Source organism: Henckelia pumila, chromosome 3 (genome assembly GCF_033568475.1).
Source record: "Henckelia pumila isolate YLH828 chromosome 3, ASM3356847v2, whole genome shotgun sequence".
Classification (NCBI taxonomy): Eukaryota; Viridiplantae; Streptophyta; class Magnoliopsida; order Lamiales; family Gesneriaceae; genus Henckelia; species Henckelia pumila.
Window position 1 is genome coordinate 162,285,121 of NC_133122.1, and position 22,752 is coordinate 162,307,872.

At 35.4% G+C, this 22,752-nt stretch overlaps 1 protein-coding gene and 1 long non-coding RNA gene across 2 annotated transcripts; both read left to right on the forward strand.

Moving 5' to 3' along the window:
* The first annotated feature begins 9,817 nt into the window (after positions 1 to 9,817).
* Positions 9,818 to 10,330, forward strand: LOC140889867 (uncharacterized). The gene has a single exon (XM_073297606.1). The coding sequence runs from the start codon at positions 9,818 to 9,820 to the stop codon at positions 10,328 to 10,330; it is 513 nt and encodes a 170-aa protein (XP_073153707.1).
* Positions 10,331 to 16,883: 6,553 nt separating this feature from the next.
* LOC140892798 (uncharacterized) lies at positions 16,884 to 19,168 on the forward strand. Its single transcript, XR_012152916.1, has 2 exons — positions 16,884 to 17,103; positions 18,964 to 19,168. It is a non-coding gene; the product is annotated as an uncharacterized lncRNA (long non-coding RNA).
* Positions 19,169 to 22,752: the final 3,584 nt, after the last annotated feature.

Consider the following 22,752-nt stretch of genomic DNA (forward strand, 5'->3'; position numbering starts at 1 on the left):
ATCGAGACCATTTACGACACAAATACTTTAGCGTTGTGAAGAGCGTTGTTCATAAGGTGAATGGAGAAGATAAATATGGTAGAAAACCAAGCTATGAAAAATTATTGCTAGGATCTGGTGATTGGTTGAACTTAGAAGTGGGGTTGAATAAACAAACATATTAATTTCTTCAAATAATTTAGTTGGGTTAGCAACTTGAAATTATAATTCTCGCAAGTTGATATGAGTTGGCTAATCAGAAAAATCTATGCATAAGATAGCGTGACTGACAGATTGAACATAGAAACTGGATTTTGTATGAAAATAAAGAAAGAATGACTAAAAATTAAATGAAACAATTTGTTTACGAATGTTCAGATATTTGAATAACTCGTATGTCACTCATTCTTCCTCGTGTGAATGATTTTCACTAGAAGGCTTTGTAGATTACAACACTTTGCAAAATCTCAGTTCAGTTATGACTTAACACTGCCTAACTGAATCCTAACACTATGTTTTAGCACCATGAACGTTTTGCTAACTTTCAATTTACAAATAATTTTAGAAATTAAAGGAAAAACACAAAATGATCATCAATGATTAGAATACAATATGTGAAAAGTGTGCTCGAATGCTTTGATCAGTTAGGTTCTTGTAAACTTGAATAATTGTACTTTTTACTTGAATTGCAGGATAAGCTTTACTCAATTGATCACATCTTCTATTTATAGACTCTGATTACAGCAATCATAAAAATCAAATAATGTCCATTCCAAATATGATAGTCGTTATTCTTGTCTTTTTTTCACGTCATCGTCCTTTATGACAATAGTACACTTGGTAGTGTTTGCTGATTTCTCGGAGTCATTTTTGTATCGAAAACTTTATCTATTTCCAGCTGTAAGTTTGAGGTAAATTGATATTATTCAGAGAATGTTGGTTTGACATAATAATTTTACTTTCAGTTCGATAGTCTCAGAAATATCAGTCGAGTTATATTCAATTCAATTGACTAGTCCAGTTGAGTTTTGGAGTTAACCATTTAGTTGACTTGATATAAGTTTTTCTTAATCAGTTTTTTGTCTTGTATTATTAAATTAAACACTAAAAATTAATTGATCTAACAATTATACTCATTAAAAAATATAATATATTTTTATATAAAATAATAATTGTGGTACGGTAGAAAACCACGCTATGAAAACCACGACCACTAAGTATACTAATTAAAAATATAATATATTTATATATTTTTTTTCTGACATTTTTTGGATAATTATTAATTATTTTACAACGTTTTAGAATTATTATGTATGAGTAGTATATAATAATTTGTGTAGGCATGATTTTTTTTTTTTGTGAAAATTTAATGTACAATATAATTTTTTATTAACCATCATTTATACTAGGCAATTGTGTATTTATAGACTCATCCGCTACACAAATGAATAAAACAAACTAACCAATTACGTGTTATTTCTAATAGACGAATTTTATTTTCCCATAGGAAAAAAACCTAATTAACATGTGTTCTCTTCATTCACACACTAATTGACTTGGATGTCGCATGTCCAATGCTGCTTGACGTCCCTGCATGGCCTCTATGACGTCCATCTCTAGTACCTTTTAGATTCATTTTCTAATTGCAATCGATTATTCCTTGGTTTACCATGAGAGCGGATAATGTGAGGATCCAGCACAGGCGTACCTCCAATACCATATGTTTAACTAACCGTGGTAATCTGGTTAATTGAGCCCCCACTGTAGGATTCCAAATTCTTCTTCAAATCAAATAAACTTTGTTTAACTAACTCCATCTTCTCTCTGCTGTCAATGGATAAATCAGCACACTCTTGAAAACATTGTTCAACTTATTGTAATTTCTTGTACTCGTATGCATACGTGGATAACCTCTGACGAATAAAATAATTGAATGTTGTTTAAGGACATCTTTATCCTCCATCTTCATGACAAATATCTTTCATTGAAATTATGAAGGTGCTTCATAGAGATTACTTCAAAATATCACAACAAAGAATTCACTTGAATCCAAATTTCTGTAATTTGGATACTCCTTATTCAGTCTATAGTCAATATTATCTTCAGTTGATGGAAAAATGTGACAATACCATACCTACATTATCTCATTTTGAACTAACTTGAAAATTGAATTTGTATGTGCCATTCGAAATAGTCTCTCAAAAATCAAACTGTAATTTGCACTTGATAACTTTGCTCTTTGATTCATAGTCCGTGTGAAACTCCTTCTGAATTTTATTCCTTTGAAATATCATATTGTTCAACAAATATTTTTGGTGTTGTTGCGGTATTTTCGCTCGTAAGCGTATGGTGTAAAGTTTTAATATAGAAATTAAGTTCAAGTCGATCCCACAAAAAATGAATCAAATGATATTATATTAAATATTTGTAACTAACAAAATCGCAATCCTATTTAGAGCTACGATGATGGTTTGAATTCGATTAACTAAAAATTGCAAATAATAAATTTAACTAACGATGAGTTTGCACGACAAAAATCAATGAGCAATAAATTCTAGAGGATCACCTTCACTTGACTATCCACCAAGATTAATTGCGATTGATTTCTTAATTATAAATTCTTCTAGTTTGTAAATTCTTCTACTTTAATTTGTTAGCCAAAAATTCAACTATTTTATACTCTCTTTCCTAAGTGATAGTAGAAGTTTGTATCTAATATTAAATTCAATATTCCTATCAATGTTTGAATATTAAATCCGGTACACATCACAATAATTCTTATAATGACTTCAATGGAGTTATATATATGTCTTCCGAAAAATATAAATACCAACAATGTATTTTTCTATGTCTTATTCAAAATTTTCTCTCCCGAGTGATGAATTCTAAACAATAAATCATTCAATCTATGACCAATAAATTGAAATAATTAAGAACAATAAAACACAAATAAAATATGCGAAGAATTCAAATTATAAATAAAAACATCAAAATCATGGGTTCAAGTCAAGATACGTCTATCTTCTAGATTAAAAAGTTAGTTCATGATTAATTTAAGTAATAAACAACGCATGTTTTTCCAACAATTCATCAAAACAAAAATATATTGTGAAGATTCGGAAACTTGACTTCCAAGCCTATGTATTTTTTAGTAAGATCTCTCTACATTGGAAGCTGCAATCTTTCCTTATTTAAAATAAGAAGTTACTGACTGAGATTTATGGACACAAATCATCTTAATGGAAGCATTCAAATCAAGAATAAAGCTGCAGATTTTCCTTGCCAAATACATGAGAGAAATGCTAAATTGTGGCCTCAAATTTAGAGCAAAAACCGCCCCAATCAATTCCATTCATCACGTACAACTTCTACAGATATCTGTTACACAGAAATCACTTCAAAACCTCCCTCTCACTCTCACAATTTTCGAACACATTAGCTGCTGAATTTTTGAACCAAAGCTATTGGAATCTCAAAGGATTCTAGGCGATTCTCTGCTGAAGAATTGGTACCCGTTGAGCCATCTAGAGTAAGTAAGTTTTTGCATATTTTTCCCTGCCTAGTTTTCGAACAGTTAGTTTAGTAATCTAGTCTCATTATTCTCCTATTTTCATTCCATGATTTTGAAGGTTAAGGCTAAGAATTTGAGAAGGGACGCTTAGAAAATTCATTCAAGGAGGCTATTTGATTTTTGAAAATCAGTAGGCTGATTTTCGAAGTCTTCTTCTGAGTTTCGATCCAAGCTTTGACTGTTATTTGTTGATTCAAGAACAAATCTGTAAGTGGGCTTGTTTTAAAACTATTATGTATGCTTTAAAGTTTCGATCGTCATAATATGTTTAAACCCTTACTATGAATTTTGATTTACATGTATGAAACTAAAACTATTTGAGACACTGCTAAGATTCACATTATGAGTGGAAAGGGAATTTTCGAACAATGTATGCTATGGACCTGATGCGGTGGGTAACAATAACCGTTTTATGATCTCACCCCTTAGAGGGATTACATATAGGGGACTGATCAGTTAGCCACAAGTAATGAGAGGATTTGCAGTGTTTTTGAATGATAATTATGTTATAAAGGATTACATGCTACGTTATGAGATGATCTGAATCTGTTTAAATCATTTTATGAATATATATATATGTACATGATCGATCGGCCCCCACTTGCTGAGTGTTTTCCAAAACACTCATCCCCCTTACTTTTCCTCCCCAGATGTCGAAGAAGATTTAGATGACAAAGAGCAGGACATGTTTTGGGGTTGGTAACAAGAAGACAATGATTTATGATTTCGTTCGAATATTCTGGATTTGTTGGATTTTAGTACTTTGAATTATTTTGTGTAATGGACGCTTTTGCAAGTTTTACTAGTGTTTACTATTTACTTTTGGCTAATCTCTGTTGGGATATAAGACAAGTTATTTTGGTCTTTATTTATGAATAAAAGACTGGTTTGGCATATACTGTATCTACAAGGCTTGCTGTTTTATAATTTTTATAAATTTGAAATAACGCCGGTGACACATCTCGGACACGGGGCATGACATTGAAGTGGTATCAGAGCCGCTAGATTCATAATCCGGTTGGGAATTCCTTAGAAAATTTTTTACGTTTTCTCATAGGGGGCCAAAAGGCCAATGTAGTCCCCTCCGAAACGACCTCACGAGCAATAATCATCGCGAAATTCCATTTCGCCATGTGGAAACTCTTATTTCGGCTGAACTCAATCGTTTAGGCCTCCGAAATTGCGTTTTTGCGTTTTAGGAAAGTTTTCGGATGCTTATAACTTCACTTAGAAAATTCGAAATCCGATTCGCGAACTGTCCCTGGACACCCTCGATTTGTACTTTTTGCCCATATAGAAATATCGAAAATTTCCATTTTTGGAAAAAAAAATTTCTCGAAAATGTCGTTTGACGTATTACTGCACTGAATTGATAATATAATTGTTACATTGATCTAAGTTGCAGTTGTTATTTGTTTTCTGAAAATTTTTCCCTTCGATTGGTTATAGGAAATGGCTCCCCGATCTCAAGCTGATATTCCTCTCCACATGTCGCGACTAGCTTCGGAATGCCAGAAAGAGATGATACGACACCTTAGGATGAAACTGGAAGAAGAGAAGTTGATGAAACTCGCGACGCAAAAAGGAAGGGAGTATCTGGAGAACAAAATGAAATTACAAGGTCAAGAGAAGGAGAAACTTGAGGAGCGTTATTCAGAGCTACTCGAAGATATCAGCACCAGCCGAATCAAGGAGCTGGATTTGCGTGAAGATATCAAGCGCTATGTTTCTTATCTCACTCAGGCAGACTTGCAAGATGAGGAGAATAAGGAGAAGGTTAGAGCTGCTCACCTTACCATCTCACAGCTTTTCGAAGTCAACTTCAACCTCACAAAGCGAGCTGAAAAGTTGGAGGAGCAAAAACAAAAAGTTGTGAATGAATTTGCACAGTACCGCCAGCAAGCTAATGCTAGCATACAACAATTAGAAGGAAACAATAGTGTGCTGTACGAGCAAAATGTTTCCCTACTTCAAGAGATTCAAGAGTTGCAACAAGAAGAAGAACCTGAAGAAGAAGACACTGTTGAAATATAAATTGATGAGGGCCAAGGATTAGGAGAAGTCATAGACTAGGCTAGATTAGTCTAGAGTTTTGAGACATCGTTCTTTTCCATTCTGTTGTTTACATTTATCTTGTCTTTTTGGAACTTGTTATCATGTTACTCAATGTCTGTTTTCCTTACTTTTCGAGTCAGCTGTTTGCATGAACCTTTTATATTCGGGATTTTATTATCAATAAAACAATATTTCTCTTACCCTTCGAATTTGACTTCCATTATTTAACTATTATCTCTCACTATTATCTTTTCGCAACTATCAATCTGTTCTTAAAAAACTCTCGTGCATTTGTAGGAAATGGAAAGAGGAGCGAGACGAGGTCGCAACCCCCGTTACAATCGCAAACGTGCAGACAACAATAACAATGGGAATCCACCTCCACCTCCACCCCCACCACCGAGAGTCAATCTCAGCCAAGCAGATATGATGGCGATAGCTACAATAGTGGCTACCACCCTCCAAGGTTTGGGCGGGACTCATCCGCCACCTCCTGCTCAACATGGGACTAAGTATCACTATGAGTCCCTTAGGAAGAACAAGGCACCAACCTTTGATAGGAGTTCTGATCCGAAAGTAGGTCAGAACTGGCTCAAAAACATGGAAACTCAGCTCCGGATACTTGAAATTCCGGAAGGAGTTAATGGTGATGTAGTGACACCATTCTTGGAGGACAAAGCGAGAAAGTGGTGGGAGGCTATTTCACCAGCAAGCAATTTCGAGATGCTTTTCTGAAGCAGTACTTCCCGGCAGAAATCAAATTGCAAAGGTTGAACGAGTTTGAGAACTTTGTCCAAACCCCAGAGATGTCGGTGATGGAGTACACATCCAAGTTCAACTCCCTTGGAGCCTATGTACCGACCGTCATGGCTGATGACACTCTGAAAATGAACCATTACAAGAAGGGACTTAACATTCGGATCCAGTCAGCCTTGGAAGTTTATCAAGCAACGACTTTTGTTGATCTAATGGGAGCATCCATTAGAGTCGAGACTGATATCAAACAGCGTGAGGACTAGCACAAAAATAAAAGACCCCTCTCGGTCTCAACCAACCAAAGTGGACAGAAATTAAAGAGGCCAAATCAATCTAGTGGCCCATCCAAGGGTTTTATTCCGACTGATGCATCAATTAAGCTATGCCCCATTTGCAACTTTTGCCACCCTGGTGAATGTCATAGAACCTCCGATGCATGTTTTAACAGTGGAAAGATGGGACACCGCATTGCTGATTGCCCCAAGCCTAAGAAGGCGGGAATGGGATCAAGCGTTGGAACCACCCCAGGCAAGCCGAAAGAGAACAAACCCAATGCTCTGGTGTTTTCCATCACTCAAGAGGAAGCTGATGACGCAAATGATGTCTTGGCAGGTACCATTCTGGTCAATCAATTTCCTGCTTATGTATTGTTTGATTGCTTTTCCACACATTCTTTTATATCTAAGAGATTCTCTAAGAAGTTAAGGCTTGAACCTGAAATGCTTGTCGAACCTTATAGAGTAGCAACTCCTACTAGCAAAACTATTGAGACTCATAAGGTTCACCGAAACTGCAATATATGTATCAATAAGCATACTTTCTAAGCCAGCTTGATTCAACTCAATATGGTCGAATTCGATGCAATTCTGGGTATGGATTGGTTAGCCAAGAACCATTCATTGGTCGATTGTAGAGAGAAGAACGTGAAGCTTCGGGTGCCAAACAAAAAGGAAGTCGTCTTTCAAGGCAAAGACAAGGGACACAAATCCCTCTTATCTTCTTCCCAAGCATAGAAATCCATTAAGAACGGTGAGAAAATTTACCTATCTATGATTAGCGAAGTAAAAGAAAGAGCCGAACTTAAGCTGGAAGATATTCCGGTAGTGCAAGAATTCCCAGACGTCTTTCCTGAGGAATTACCTGGAACTCTTCCAGATAGGGAAGTAGAATTCGAAATTAATTTGGTACCAGATGCTATACCAATATCTAAAGCGCCATATCGAATGGCACCAGCTGAACTTAAGGAGTTAAAGGATCAACTCCAAGAGTTTTTGAATAAGAAACAAATCAGACCAAGTGCTTCTCCATGGGGAGCTCCTGTCTTGTTTGTAAAGAAGAAAGACAGGAGTATGAGATTGTGTATTGACTACAGAGAGTTGAACAAGATCACAATCAAGAACAAATACCCCCTTCCAAGAATCGATGATCTTTTCGATCAACTCAAAGGAGCTACAGTATTCTCCAAGATTGACCTTCAATCAGGGTACCACCAGTTGAAGGTCAAAGCAGAAGGCGTCTCAAAGACAGCGTTCAGAACAAGGTATGGACACTATGAGTTCACAGTAATGCCCTTCGGATTGAAAAATGCTCCAGCGGCATTTATGGGCCTCATGAATAGAGTGTTCAAATCTTTTCTTGATAAATTCTTGGTAGTGTTTATCGACGACATTCTTGTATATTCACCAAGCAAGGAAGACCACAAGGAACATCTCCGTCTCACCCTGCAGACACTTAGAGTAAGAGAGTTGTACGCGAAATCCAAGAAATGTGAATTCTGGCTCAAAAGTGTCATGTTCTTGGGCCATATCATCTCAGAGACCGGCGTGTCTGTGGATCCCAAGAAAGTGAAAGCAATCTCTGACTGGCTTAGACCAAATACAGTGTCAGAGATTCGGAGCTTTTTGGGTTTAGCAGGTTATTACCCAAAGTTTGTTGAGGGATTATCCTCTATAGCTATACCTCTCACCAAACTCACACAAAAGAATTCTAAGTTTAACTGGAATGATGATTGTGAGAAAAGCTTCGAGACTCTGAAAAAGAAACTTGCGTCTACCCAAGTGATACTACCGGAAGAAGGCAAAGACTTTGCCATTTATAGTGACTCATCTAAAGGAGGTTTAAGGTGTGTGCTCATGCAAGATGGAAGAGTAAATGCTTATGATTCAAGGCAATTAAAACCATATGAGCAGAACTACCCAACTCATGACCTCGAATTGGCTGCCGTAGTGTTCGCACTAAAAATTTGGAGACACCACCTCTACGGTTCCAAGTGCGAGATTTTTACTGACCATCAAAGCCTCAAGTATTTGTTCACTCAGAAGGAGTTAAACATGAGGCAGATGAGATGGATAGAACTGTTGAAGGATTATGACTTGACCATTAGCTACCATCCGGGTAAGACAAATAAAGTGGCTGAAGCTTTAAGCCAAAAGGATATGAGTAAAACGATCTTGGCTTCAGTCTCGATCCAACCATGCCTTCGAGAGACAGTCAAATTGAACCAAGATCGAGATCCCTTAATGACAAAACTCAAGGAACAAGTCAAGGAAGGGAAGTCAAATGATTTTCAGTCAGATGAGAAAAGAGTCTTGTGTATGAAAGGACGATTGTGTGTACCAGACATTGATAATATTCGTCAAGAAGTGATGTTTGAAGCACATAAATCAAAATTTTCAATCCACCCTGGTAGTACAAAGATGTATAGAGATTTTAAGAAGCACTTCTGGTGGAACGGAATGAAAAGAGATGTGGCCGAATTCGTCTCTAGATGTCAAGTATTCCAAAAGGTCAAAGCAGAACACCAAAGACCTGGAGGATTACTTCAACCCCTGGAATTTCCCGAATGGAAATGAGAGCACATTTCTATGAACTTTGTAGTAGGGCTGCCAAAATCAAGGCAAAGACATGACGGGATTTGGGTAATTGTCGATAGACTCACAAAGTCTGCTCACTTTCTACCAGTCCGTATGATTTACAACTTGGATAATTTGTCTATGTTATACATGGACAATATAGTCAGACTTCATGGAGTTCCAGCAAGCATCTTATCAGAACAGAGACCCGAGGTTTGTGTCCCATTTTTGGAAAAGCTTCCAAGAGACTATGTGAACCAAGGTCACCCTCAGTACGACCTACCACCCTCAAACGGATGGACAAACCGAGAGAACAATTCAAACTCTGGAGGATATGTTAAGGGCTTGTGCTCTAGACTTCAGCAATAATTGGACCAAACACTTACCCTTAATTGAGTTCCCTACAATAACAGTTATCACAGAAGTATTGGAATGGCACCATACGAGGCACTGTATGGGAGAAAATTTCAATCACCACTATATTGGGATGAAGTGGGAGAGAAGTCTATTACGGGAATAGAACTTGTCCAACAAAAGTAGAGAAAGTTGTGGTTATCAAGGAAAGACTCAAAGCCTCACAAGATCGACAAAGAGTTGGGCTGACATGAAAAGGAGACCCCTGGAATTCCAAGTCGGTGAGAAGGCTTATGTGAAAGTATCACAAATGAAAGGAGTCGTCCGATTCATCAAAGCTGGAAAACTGAACCCTCGATACGTTGGACTTTTTGAGATTTTGGAGAAGGTGGGTATGCTTGCTTATAGACTAGCATTGCCACCAAATATGTCAAGGATTCATGATGTGTTCCATGTCTCGCAACTGAGGAAGTTTATTCCAGATCCAAACCATGTCCTTGAAGTTGAACCACTCTTTATTGATGGGAAATTGACTGAGAAACTAAAGTATGAGGAAGTTCCTATCCGAATAGTGGATACCATAGACCAAGTCCTTAGGCGAAGGACCATTCCTTATGTCAAAGTGCAATGGTCAAATCACACTGAAAGAGAAGCTACATGGGAGTTGAAAGAGAAGATACAACAGAAGTATCCCTATCTCTTCGAAGATCAAGTTAACTTAAGTTTCGAGGACGAAACTTCCCATAAGGAGGGAAGGATGTGAAGATTCGGAAACTTGGCTTCCAAGCCTATGTCTTTTTTGGTAAGATCTCTCTACATTGGAAGATGCAATCTTTCCTTATTTAAAATAAGAAGTTACTGACTGAGATTTATGGACACAAATAATCTTAATGGCAACATTCAAATCGAGAATAAAGCTGCAGATTTTCCTTGCCAAATACATGAGAGAAAGGCTGAATTGTGGCCTCAAATTTAGTGCAAAAACCGCCCCAATCAACTCCATTCATCACGTACAACTTCTACTGATATATATTACACATAAATCACTTCAAAACCTCCCTCTCACTCTCACAATTTTCGAACAGATTAGCTGCCGAATTTTCGAACCAAAGCTGTTGGAATCTCGAAGGATTCTTGGCGATTCTCTGTTGAAGAATTGGTACCCGTTGAGCCATCTAGAGTATGTAAGTTTTTGCCTATTTTTCCCAGCCTAGTTTTCAAACAGTTAGTTTAGTAATCTAGTCTCATTATTCTCCTATTTTCATTCCATGATTTTGAAGGTTAAGGCAAAGAATTTGAGAAGGAAAACGCTTAGCAAATTCATCCAAGGAAACTGCTTGATTTTCGAAAATCAGTAGGCTGATTTTCCAAGTCTTCTTCTGAGTTTCGATCCAAGCTTTGACTGTTATTTGTTGATTCAAGAACAACTCTGTAAGTGGACTTGTTTTAAAACTATTATGTATGCTTTAAAGTTCGATCGTCATAATATGTTTAAACCCTTGCTATGAATTATGATTTACATGTATGAAACTAAAACTATTTGAGACACTGCTAAGATTCACATTATGATTGGAAAGAGAATTTCCAAACAATGTATGTTATGGCCCTGATGCGGTGGGTAGCAATAACCGTTCTATGACCTCACCTCTTAGAGGGATTACATATAGGAGACTGATTAGTTAACCACAAGTAATGAGAGGATTTGCAATGTTTTTGAATGATAATTATGTTATGAATGATTACATGTTACGTTATGAGATGATCTGAATCTGTTTAAATCATTTTATAAATATATATGTACATGATCGATCGGCCCCCACTTGCTGAGTGTTTTCCAAAACACTCATCCCCCTTACTTTTCCTTCCCATATGTCAAAGAAGATTTAGATGACAAGGAGCAGGACATGTTTTGGGATTGGTAACAAGAAGACAATGATTTCTGATTTCGTTTGAATATTCTGGATTTGTTGGATTTTAGTATTTTGAATTATTTTGTGTAATGGACGCTTCCGCAAGTTTTACTAGTGTTTACTATTTACTTTTGGCTAATCTCTGTTGGGATGTAAGACAAGTTATTTTGGCCTTTATTTATGAATAAAAGACTGGTTTGGCATATACTGTATATACGAGGCTTGTTGTTTGATAATTTTTATAAATTTTAAACAACTCCGGTGACACATCTCGGACACGGGGCGTGACATATATGATGAAAGAGTAACAAGAATGAAGCTAGAATAAGCTTCTCCGTCCCCGGATGTCTCCGTCTTCCGTCTTCGTACCGAGTTCTCTGGCTCTTGTGTGCTCCAAAGTTTCTAACCGTCATCCCTTTGATGCAAACCCTTGAAAAAGTACCCCAAAAGATGCCCAAATTTTCCTTTTAAACCGTCCCGAAAAGTTTCCAAAAATATTCAAACACGTTGGTGCTGGGGCGCCAATTTTTTGGTGCTAGGGTGCCGATCGCCGAAACTTTTTTTTTCAAAATATGTCAGGCACTGGGGCACCGAGAGCTTTGGATTTCGGGTGGTGGGGCGCCCTTGTGCTCGACTTGTCTCGTTTTTCGCACACTTTTATTTTCCTTTTTTTCGCACATTTCCCACCTTTTTAATTCAAATAAAATGTTCATCACTCAAATTCTTGCAAATGACACAAACACAACATACACATAATATCGCTCGATACATAAAAAAAGTCAAGTTAAATCATATAAAATATAAGTGCAACAATTTCACTTATCAAGTGTACTCTTAGAGTGAACATAGCCATGAAAATAAGAACGCGTTCCTTTAGTTCTTTGTGTAAAACCTATACCTGTCCAAAAAATGTAATTCAAGTAAACATGCGACTTTCCCTTTCGTTGTTGTATATATTTTTCAGTCATTCACTTATTTCCATTCCTTAACTCTTTACAAATTCAAACCATTTTCTCTCAAAAATACCAATTGTAATGTTTTCATTCACTATTGTTTTCAATTCAACAACTGTCTTGTCAAAAGCAATCACATTCTTGTACTTTTGTGGTAGTTTCAACAGAATATTTCATAAGAAAAATCAATAAATAGTGTTGGGCATCATTTTCCTAAGGGCTACCTTAATATTCTCACATTGTTCCGTTAATAAAGCATTAGGATGAATGTTTCTCATTTCTTCTTGAATAACCATTTGAATTATCTTTGCATCATCATTTTTAACCAACACACACCCTAATAAATTGGACAAGCCATGGTTATTAATGTCAATGATAGTGGCAAAAGGAATATCATATTTGGTTAATGAGATCCTACACTAAGGGTAATACCCAAATCATGCATTCAATGGTTTGTATCATTACGCATATGCATAATTAATTATATATTATTGACATAAAAAATCATGGGATATTAGATCAATCATTGGGGTAATACACATTAGGTAGGTTGAACTCTACCCTCATATTTATTGACTAGATAAGTTGTTGTGTCGAAGTTTACACCATCATGAAATTTTTCATAAGCAGTTTTCTTTGTGGATGAATCCACAAGACATTATATTGTCTACCTTCATTACCAACATCCAAAAAATGAAAGAATTTATTATCCCTCGGTTGAATTCTCATAAACAGCTTCCAAATGTCCTGAACATCTCCATCCAGGGGCGGAGCCAAGACCACATAATAGGGGGGCCAACAAGGGAGGATCAATATCTTTAGCTATATTTGATTGAGATGCTTGAATCTCGTCGTTATTTCTTTTGAAGAATGCATCAATTGTTTGTGGTTTTTTCATCTACAAAAAATATTGACTAAGTTTAAGTAATAATCGATAAACTAATCTATTAATAAAAACAACAAATAATGCAAGAATTAATTTGTCCATATTATAAATAAAAAACAAAGCCAACCAGAGAAGTAGAGTGAAATGGACAAAATTTATGCTTCTAAACATTAAATTTTTCTCATTCTTATGATAGTTCAGTTTAGTACCTAACAATTAACATTGTATAATCTCATTATATATTTTAATATACAAATGAATTAAACAAAATCAATAGCTAATAACACATTTTAATGAAAAAACATCATTGTTTCAATTTTTTGCTAGTTTATTTAACATCTCTCGTTGATTTTTACAAGAAATTTTAGTATTTTAAATATTTTTATCAAATGTTTAGTCCCATATTTAAATAAAACAAAGATTTAAAACAAGAAAAAAAATATAAGAATTAAGAAATATATGCTCTCAAGAAACCAAAACCTATTTTTTTGGGGAAAAAAAGGGACTTAAAATACACAATATGAAGAAATAAAATACACAAAAGAAAAGCTGAAAGCATTAACGAAATTACTTAATTGGGTGTTGCCGTGTTGTGTGTTGATCGGCCACTCAGAAGTCGGAACTTCTCAAAGGAGTCGAAGAGAAGAAAAATAATAAGAAGACAAGAAGAGTCAGGACGATAGCAACTTGAAAATATTTGTCTTATTTTATTTGAGAAACCAACTAAAAAATGTATTAAATACTAAAAAATAATATTTATACTTTTGGGATAAGGGGACACGGCCCATTAAAGAGGAGATGACCAAATGTCCAAATTAACAAAGCCAATATATACCTATGCCCTGCCATTAAAATTCGTATTTCAGGTTTAAGATCATGGTTGTGGTTTATGAATATTTTCGAAGCCATCCAACATTCAATTCCTTTCTTTATTGCATTAATCCTAGTTGGGTAGTTTATTCTTTTTGAAGATTATTTGTAGCGTGATTTTCTACATGTATCACAATTAATCAATACATATTTATCTTCATCAATTCACCTTCCAACCTATTTTCTTCACAATGCTAAATTCTTTATGTCGTGCATGGTCTCGATAAGTTGAAACAAACAATCAATACTCTCAAATACCATACCACCATGATGTCAACATTGAAATTATTCAACGAACTTTCCACAATTTGGATAATTTCTACTTCTTCTAAGTTGTATTGGTTTCGACATTCTGAATTATCGTCGACAAAATTTCATCATCCGAACAAAAATATCTACTATAAAAGAATCCCGAGTTTTTGAATATTCATTTTCCATCGTTTTGAAAAGGAGAGGAATATTAATAACAAATTTGGTGTTTGTTTTCAAATTGAACTTATGTGATAAGTTTATGTAGAGATAGTATTGTTATAATTACAACATCCATTTACATACGTGGGAGGTTTCAGAGTTTGTCAAGAAAAGAAGGACTCTTTATCATAAATAAAGTCTAACCAGTCATTTTTTTTATCAGTAAATGTGATTAATTATCTGAAACTAATTTTCTAGTTGGTTAGATTCTAGTAGTTAGATTTACTAACTTGAAAATAGGTGGGAAATGATATAATTATCGAGTTTATTGCTCAAAACACCTTCTGTGAAATATTGAAAATGCACATTTTTCTCCTGTTAAATTTTAATAGGGACCCTAGCCCTTAACCATTTGTAATAATTGCACTTCTAACCCTTGTCACGATGAGTTATTGAACATGAGCTGTTATGACGCCTAAGAAATCATTTTTTTGACAATATTAGGTTTATAGTACAAAAATATCCTTATTTTATTGTAGCATTTTTCATATTTATTCAAATACATCACATGTATTTGTCAAGAAAAAATATGTATTCTGTTATGGGTGATATATTTGAGTAGATATAAAAATGATTATAATAATATATGGTTATTTTCGTATCATAATCCTAATATTATAAAAAATAGTTATTTTGGCGCAAAAACAACACATGTTTAACAAACTCGTCGTGGCAAGGGTTACATGTGCAACTATTACATAAATGTTAAGGGCTGAGATGCCTATTAAAATTTTACATGAGAGAAGTGTCTATTTTCAATATTATTTCATATGGGGATTGGTGCACAAAAAAAACCCTATGATTATCACATAAAATATGATATTATCTAGACACCCTTAATATTAACCCTCAAAATTACAAAAAAGTACATTCTATCTAGCTAGATTCTAGTCATTTAACACTATCTTTAGGATAAATATTTAATAGGTGAGTCTATACTACATCGGAAGAAGTACTCCCTTTTTTGTTTTTGTATAAGATGTTCACACGAACATATCACTGCAAAACAAAGAAAGTGGGTCCATCGGTACCTTTTTGTTTTATATGAGATCTTGGTGCGAACGTCTCACACAAACTCACCTAGAATTCTAGCACAGACTCACCTATATTTGACTAAAAGACAAATTTCATTTATTGAACTTTAATCAAATGACTCTTATTCTATTCACTCGATGATCTAATTTGTAGCACAAAATCCAATTTACTAAATCGCATGTATTAAATTAAATAAATATTATGATTATTATGTTTAAGTTTAATCGATTTAAATTCTTTATTTGAATTATTTATTAGTAAAATATTAATTATTTATTCAAATGATTTTATTGTACTAACTATTTAATTAATGTTTATAATTGTTTAAGTTTATTTTTCTAAATGATTTTATTGTGCAATTTAATTATTTTAAATTTAAATGTTTTAAATGTTTAAGCTTGCATATGTTAATGATTTTAATTGTTCAGCTTATCTATTTAAATACTTTTGATTGTCCAACTTATTTATTTTAAATAACTTATGTTTAGCGGTTAAATATTTTAAATTAATTTAAATACCTAGCTTATTTTTTTAATTACTTTTAATTGTCCAAGTCGTTTTAAAGACTTTTTTATTCCGCTTGTATATTTATTTAATGACTTTTAAACAATCATTTATTTTATTTAAATTATTTTAATCGCTCTGTTTATTATTTAAATATTTTACTTATCACCGTGACATCAAATATTTAAAGTGTTGATTTTAATTTATAAGTTAGTGTTTAACTTCAGAGGTTTAATTATTTAATCATTAAGGAATTATTCTTGAATTCAGTGAACTCCGGCTCTGGCACGCGGTGGTGGTAGACTTGGCGGTAAAACCTTAAATTTTATTACTGGGAGTTAAAATTTAAGAGAGTTGAGGAAAATAAAAAGGGATTTTTATTTAAAAAAATTTTCGGGTGCCAAAAATCGCGTAGGTACATTCTTGAGCATAACTTTCAATATTTCTCAAAATTAGCCTTTTCGAACCCGGACTAGTGAAATTCTACTCTTATATTTAACTTTAGGATTTTTTAACTTAAAAATTTAAATTAGATGCAAAACTTGTAGAGTAAAAGTTGTAATAGTAAAAATGACACTTTTATAAGTGTAGTAAACACTTTTTAGTACACACCACGTACATACCACCTACCTATACATACATACACTAATACATACAATACACTTAGAATATTCCACAAAACACAAATTAAACACAAATCCCAAACCCTAGCCCCCCATTTAGCCGCCACCTTCTCTCCCAAGTCCTCCAATCCCTCGGCCAACCTCCATTCACCATCTACGGCCACCGGCAACCACCTAAAACCACCGTGCCACCTTGGAGCCGACCATAGGAGGCCATTTCAGCAGCTGGACGTGGAGCTTCAGTTCTTGGCCGCCTTTTTCTTCCTTGTTCTTTCAAATTTTAGGCAAGATTTTATGCTCCTTTGAACACCAACCATGGAATATTATGTTTCTTGTTCTAACCTTGATTTGATTCTGAAATTTTCATCTTATTTGTGTGTATGGCTCGATTTTGACTCAAAAATCAGTAGGGTCCTTGAAGAAACTTTGAAGTTTTAAATCCTTTTGTTGCTAGCATGTGTTATATGTTGATTTGAGGCGGTAACTAGCATTGAATTGAGGCATTTCGAGAATTTAATAAAATTTCAGAATGTTCATGTGTAAAACTCGAACCTATTGCATGTGTATTTGAGGGGATTTGAGTCGTGTATCATGTTATATTACATCCTTGAAATTATATATTGAAAAGTTAGAAAATCGTCATGATATTGTGGGCAATTGAACTTGAATTTTGATGTAATGGATGAATGTGTGAAGGGGTTGTTCATGTTGATTTATAAAGGTGTAAATGTGGTCTTGGTAGTGTATTTGATGGGTGTTAGGGGCTGGATTTGGAGGAATTTAGGATAGGATCTTGGTTGTGGCGATTGGATTGATCCGGTGATGCTTGTCAGGTTAAAACATTGACTTGAGCTAGCACCGGGCACGTGGCTAGTTCAAGGGCACTCGCTGGTCACTAGGAAGGTCCTAGATGATGTCTTGATGGTTGTAATATGGAGTAGTCATTGGTGAAAGGGTTTTAAAGGTTTTAAGTAATGAAGGGCTAGAGCAGATTTTTCATGCTCCATGCGGTTTGCCTCTAGAAATGGGTACTGATCTTGGCTTTTTAGAGACCTGGACAGGGGGTACCCTGAATCTTCTTAATTTGTATGATGTTGGTGTCGTGTCGGTTCAAATTGGGCTTAATTCGGGAAAGTTTTGGTTAGGAAAAAGGTGGACTAAGTTGAAATGACAAGAGCAGTTTTTTCAGGAAGTTTAGGGACTGTCCGGTAACCTAAATTGAACGGGCTGCTCGGGCTTGAATTAGAGGTTAAAGAATGATCCTAGGGGTGATTTAGTATGTGTACAAAATGTCGGTTCGAACGGGAGGTCATTCGGATAAGAATGAGCTAGTTTATGGGCCGTACGGGCCGAACGCCCTTATCGACTCATTAAGGGGTTAAGTCTAAGTGATCCTAGGGATGTCTATAAACTTAGTCGTGGCCACCTATACGTCATTCATCCATAATTCAAAGTTTATATTATCATTTTGGTTCGTGTCTTTAAATTTGATGTTCTTATTCTTCGCGTGAGTAAACATCAAAATATTCATGTTCTAGTCCCGAAGTATAAATGATGAAAAGGTGAAAAGATGAAAAGTTAAATGTAAAAAAGTTAAATTAAATGTAAAGTAAATGAATGAGGTGAGTTGGTTATGATTTAGACGTGCAATGATGGATCGGGGGATGCCTTGGCTCACTTGCCAAAATTAGACGTATAGTGTGCGGCTGGGAGACATCTCATCTCCCCTATCAAATCAGACGTGTAGTAAGATGTCGAGAGAAATCTCGGTATCCCTACCAACCAGACGTGTAGTACGGTGTCGGAAGAAATCTCGGTATCCCTACCAATTCAAAGGGGCAATATGGTGTCGGTAAAGATCTCGATATCCTTGCCGGCATAGTACTGTAGCCATTGATCAATCAAAAACGATAGTTACAATCGAGGATCTAAATTCACAAGTTAATTGAAAGGGAATTATTCATGAATGTCACGTTTTCATTGCATATTGTAAATGTTCTACTTCGGGCATAAGTTGTGTTTCATTCGTGTGAGTTCATCGTATGCTTAGTATTATTTTTAGTATGATGTAAGTATTTTGAACCCTCTTTATTTATAGTGAAAATCTTGTTGAGTCTTTAGGCTCACTACTATGCTTGGTGCAGGTGAGTTCATTGAGGAGGCTGAGGGGCAAGATCCTTTGAGTTTGTAGTGTTCGGCGGCATACCCCTCGACCGTTGCCGCTCTTATTTCTTTTTCCGCATTAAGTTAATTGTAATAATGAATTGGTGATACTTATGATTTCCTGTATTTAGCAGGATTTGTATCCCTTCACTTATATTTGTTGGCATGTAAAATTTTAACGTTTTACCCTGCTTTGGGATTGTCACTGCATACTTATATCTTATTACCTCATAATTTCTTTCCTATTTGGGGTATTATATGAATTGCTGATTTGTGACAAGTGGTTTATTGTTGAAACAAACAAGTCATGTCAATTTTTTTTTTAAAATCCAAATTTTTCTTTATTAATTTATCGCATTAGAGGTTAGAGTCGTCTCATAATTATTGATTGTCATTTTCAAGGTTAAACCATAAAATGAACCTAATATGGGTTTTACAAATGGAAACATTTCTAGTGCAACTAGAAATAGATGATGCCTCAGTACAATAAAATACAATAGATCCCAAAAAATCGAGAGGAATTAAAATTATAAAAATAAATGTGCTAGGTAACTTTCAAAATCAGCTACAAGATATTTTATCCATTTACCAAAAGGAAGAAATTGATGAGTTGGATTGCCTATTCACTTGACAAATCACAATTTAAAGATGGTTTGGGGTGCACGGGAACTACAAGAATGAAGTTGTAGGAGATTGTGGCACTAATAACTGTTCTAGCAAACTTTGAGAGCAATTATATGCATAGGAGGATAGGAATACATGCAACAAATTAAGAGTCCATGTGTGCGATCGTTCTTCATCTTCTGGAGTGGCTATGTGGCTTAGAGAAAAAGGTGTTCATATCTTTTGTTGTATTCTTCGCATGTACATTGTATATTTGCCATATCGATTTGAAGATATTGAATGTAAACTTGAATCTGATTCAAAACCTTGGTGATAGTGATTGAGTATTGGGCAAGTAGATGTAGGATCATTGATCGGAACAACTATATATTGTTTGTGCTTCCTCTTTTATTTTTTGTGCATTTTGTTCATTGATCGATCAATGGATATTGTGTTGTTCTTGCTGCGAGTTGATCGATTTGTAAGCAACATCATCGCTTGTATTAGATTGGAAGAATAACAAAATGGCATCAGATCCTGGTTTAAAGATGAGGCTATTTTCGTGACTGACATCGAACAATAAAAATACCACGCGATTTGACATTGAAAGTGTACGGAAAAAAATGACTTGGGTCTATGTAGGTTGAAGATGAGGGCATTGTTGGTTCAAAATAGGGTGGAAGATGCGCTCCTCGGAGAGGAAAAGATGTCTGATAAAGTTAAAGGAATTGACAAGAAATATGTGAGACCTCGGTTCTAAACAACTAATCTCGGATTAAACAACAATTAAGCATACAAGATCCAAGACTAAAAGTAAAAGATTTTTTTTTTTAAATGAAGTGCACTCGGTCTGCTAAAAACTGCAGACCGGGCGCCTCCAAAATCCCTGCCCTACTGTTTTGCTCAACAAGGGTTGTGCTCGGTCTACTAAAAATAGCAAATCGAGCGCGGCCAAAATAGCAACTTGCTGTTTTGCTCGGAATGGGTGCGAACGGTCTGCATTTTACCAAAACAACAAAAACAGACAACAACTCGCCAACTCAGACCAAAAGCCATTCAATACATCCAAAACGTGATCATGCATTACAATCCCCGATTCTCCAAATAATACACGAGGTTCTAGAGTCTATCAGTTGCTCAAAAGATAGAACATGCCAAGAAAACATTCTAACATAAGGCTCGCATAATCAATACAACAAAACAACGAAGCTCGATAACTAACATATTCTAACATAACTAGGTAGACATGCTGAAATTGACTTCTAAACCGAGTCCCACTACTAACTCTCCCTCTTGATGCTAACTAGGTCTTCGCTGAATTGATCCTGCCCCACCTGTTACCAAGTACACATACAAAACAAAGCAACAGTCGGATAACTCTGATGAGAAAGATACTCCTAGTAAAAGCAACATAACAAGTAATACAACAGCAAACATGCTTTCAAGGCAACAACGTAATCAATATCAACGTAATGAAATTTTTGTCTTTAAATCGGGATATCAATTCTAATAAACGAGGGATTGCTGCTGTGCTTGTTGGGATCCCGAGGATGAGATCATGTAACAACTCACCAACTCTCCCAATCAAGGTGGTGCCACGTATCCCAATCCCCTAGACTTTAGTGCGACTATGAGGAGTATGCTGACACTAGGTGAACTTCTACAACCCAGGACACTCACAACATAGCCCCCAAAACGTCTAATTAAAAAAGGTTGTTCTGCCCGCTGAAACAAAGGTTTGGCTCAAGATGAATGCATAAGAAAACATAACACATAAGCCATATAGCAAACTCAAATAACAACAAAATACAAGTTCCACATGCTAGAACAAGTATCGATGCAAATATGTGATTTTAAGGAAAAACTCAAGAATCAAGCCGTCTCGAGTATGTTATCCCGCTAACGATGACTGATTTTACCTTTTCAGTGCAAGTAGCTCCAACTCTGGATAAGCTACAAGAAAAGGTTATATCAGAAACTAAACAACCTAACAACAACAACTGCTCAAGGTAATCTCTTTACCGTTCTTCGTCCAATTCCTCGACGATCAAATGTTGCTAACACAGGGATTGACAAACTCCAAACAAATCTATACGGAGGCAAAGAAGATCAACAACCGACGATCAACTCACAAGCCAAGGTTCAACAACACAAAACAATTCACAATCTCTAAAACTCAAATGCATAACGGCTATAAACTAAACAAACCGAAAACACAGACAGCAGTATAACAACGATACTAACTCATAACAATTCTAATACAAGAAAATACTGCAAACCCATCAAATCTCAAACTCCAATTTTCGAATAAAGCTTCCAAATATCATAACAAATCCGAACGACGCTCTATTTCAAAATCAACAGAGAATAAACGATCAGAACTCTGCCAAGAACAACATACTCAAAACTCAATCGAATCTAAAAACATCCAAAAAATAGAATGTATCTGATCGGAGAAAAACATAAGATATAACGAAGCTCTCGCTGCAGTGATCGCTAATCTGTCCTCATAAATAAATTCCAATGGACGGATCGAGCTCGGACTGAATTCTGAAAGCTTGATAAAGCTAAGGGCCATTTCAATGGAGGAGGAACGGCCAAGGGGGAGGGATGAAAACTATTCCCAAGTCAAACAAGGCAAGATAATATATAAAACTCCAATTTTGCACTTTAGTCCCTGAAATTTTCAAAATTTGCAAAATATACCCCTATCAATAAAAAGTCGGCTCTTGAACTCTGGAAACTCTGATTATCTCTAATAAGATCAATTAAGATAAAATCGGGGTGTTACAAAATACATCCTTGCGAAGGCCCATAGTGCCCTAATCTTGAGTCTTGGAGACAAGGTGTTGCAAGAGATATCGAAGAAGACATCAGCAGTTGTGATTTGGATGAAGCTGGAACATCTATATATAACTAAATCTCTGGCGAACATTTTGTTTCTCAAACAGAAGTTGTACACATTCAAAATGTCATGTTACAAGTTGATTGAAGATCACATTGATGACTTCAATAACACTATCTTATATCTTGAGAATATAGATATTAAAGAAGATGAGGACCAAGCTCTGCTGTTGCTGCGATCCCTCCCTGATGTTTATGATAATCTCAGAGATACCATGATTTATGGCAAAGAATCTCTAACCTTGTAAGAAGTTCATGATGTA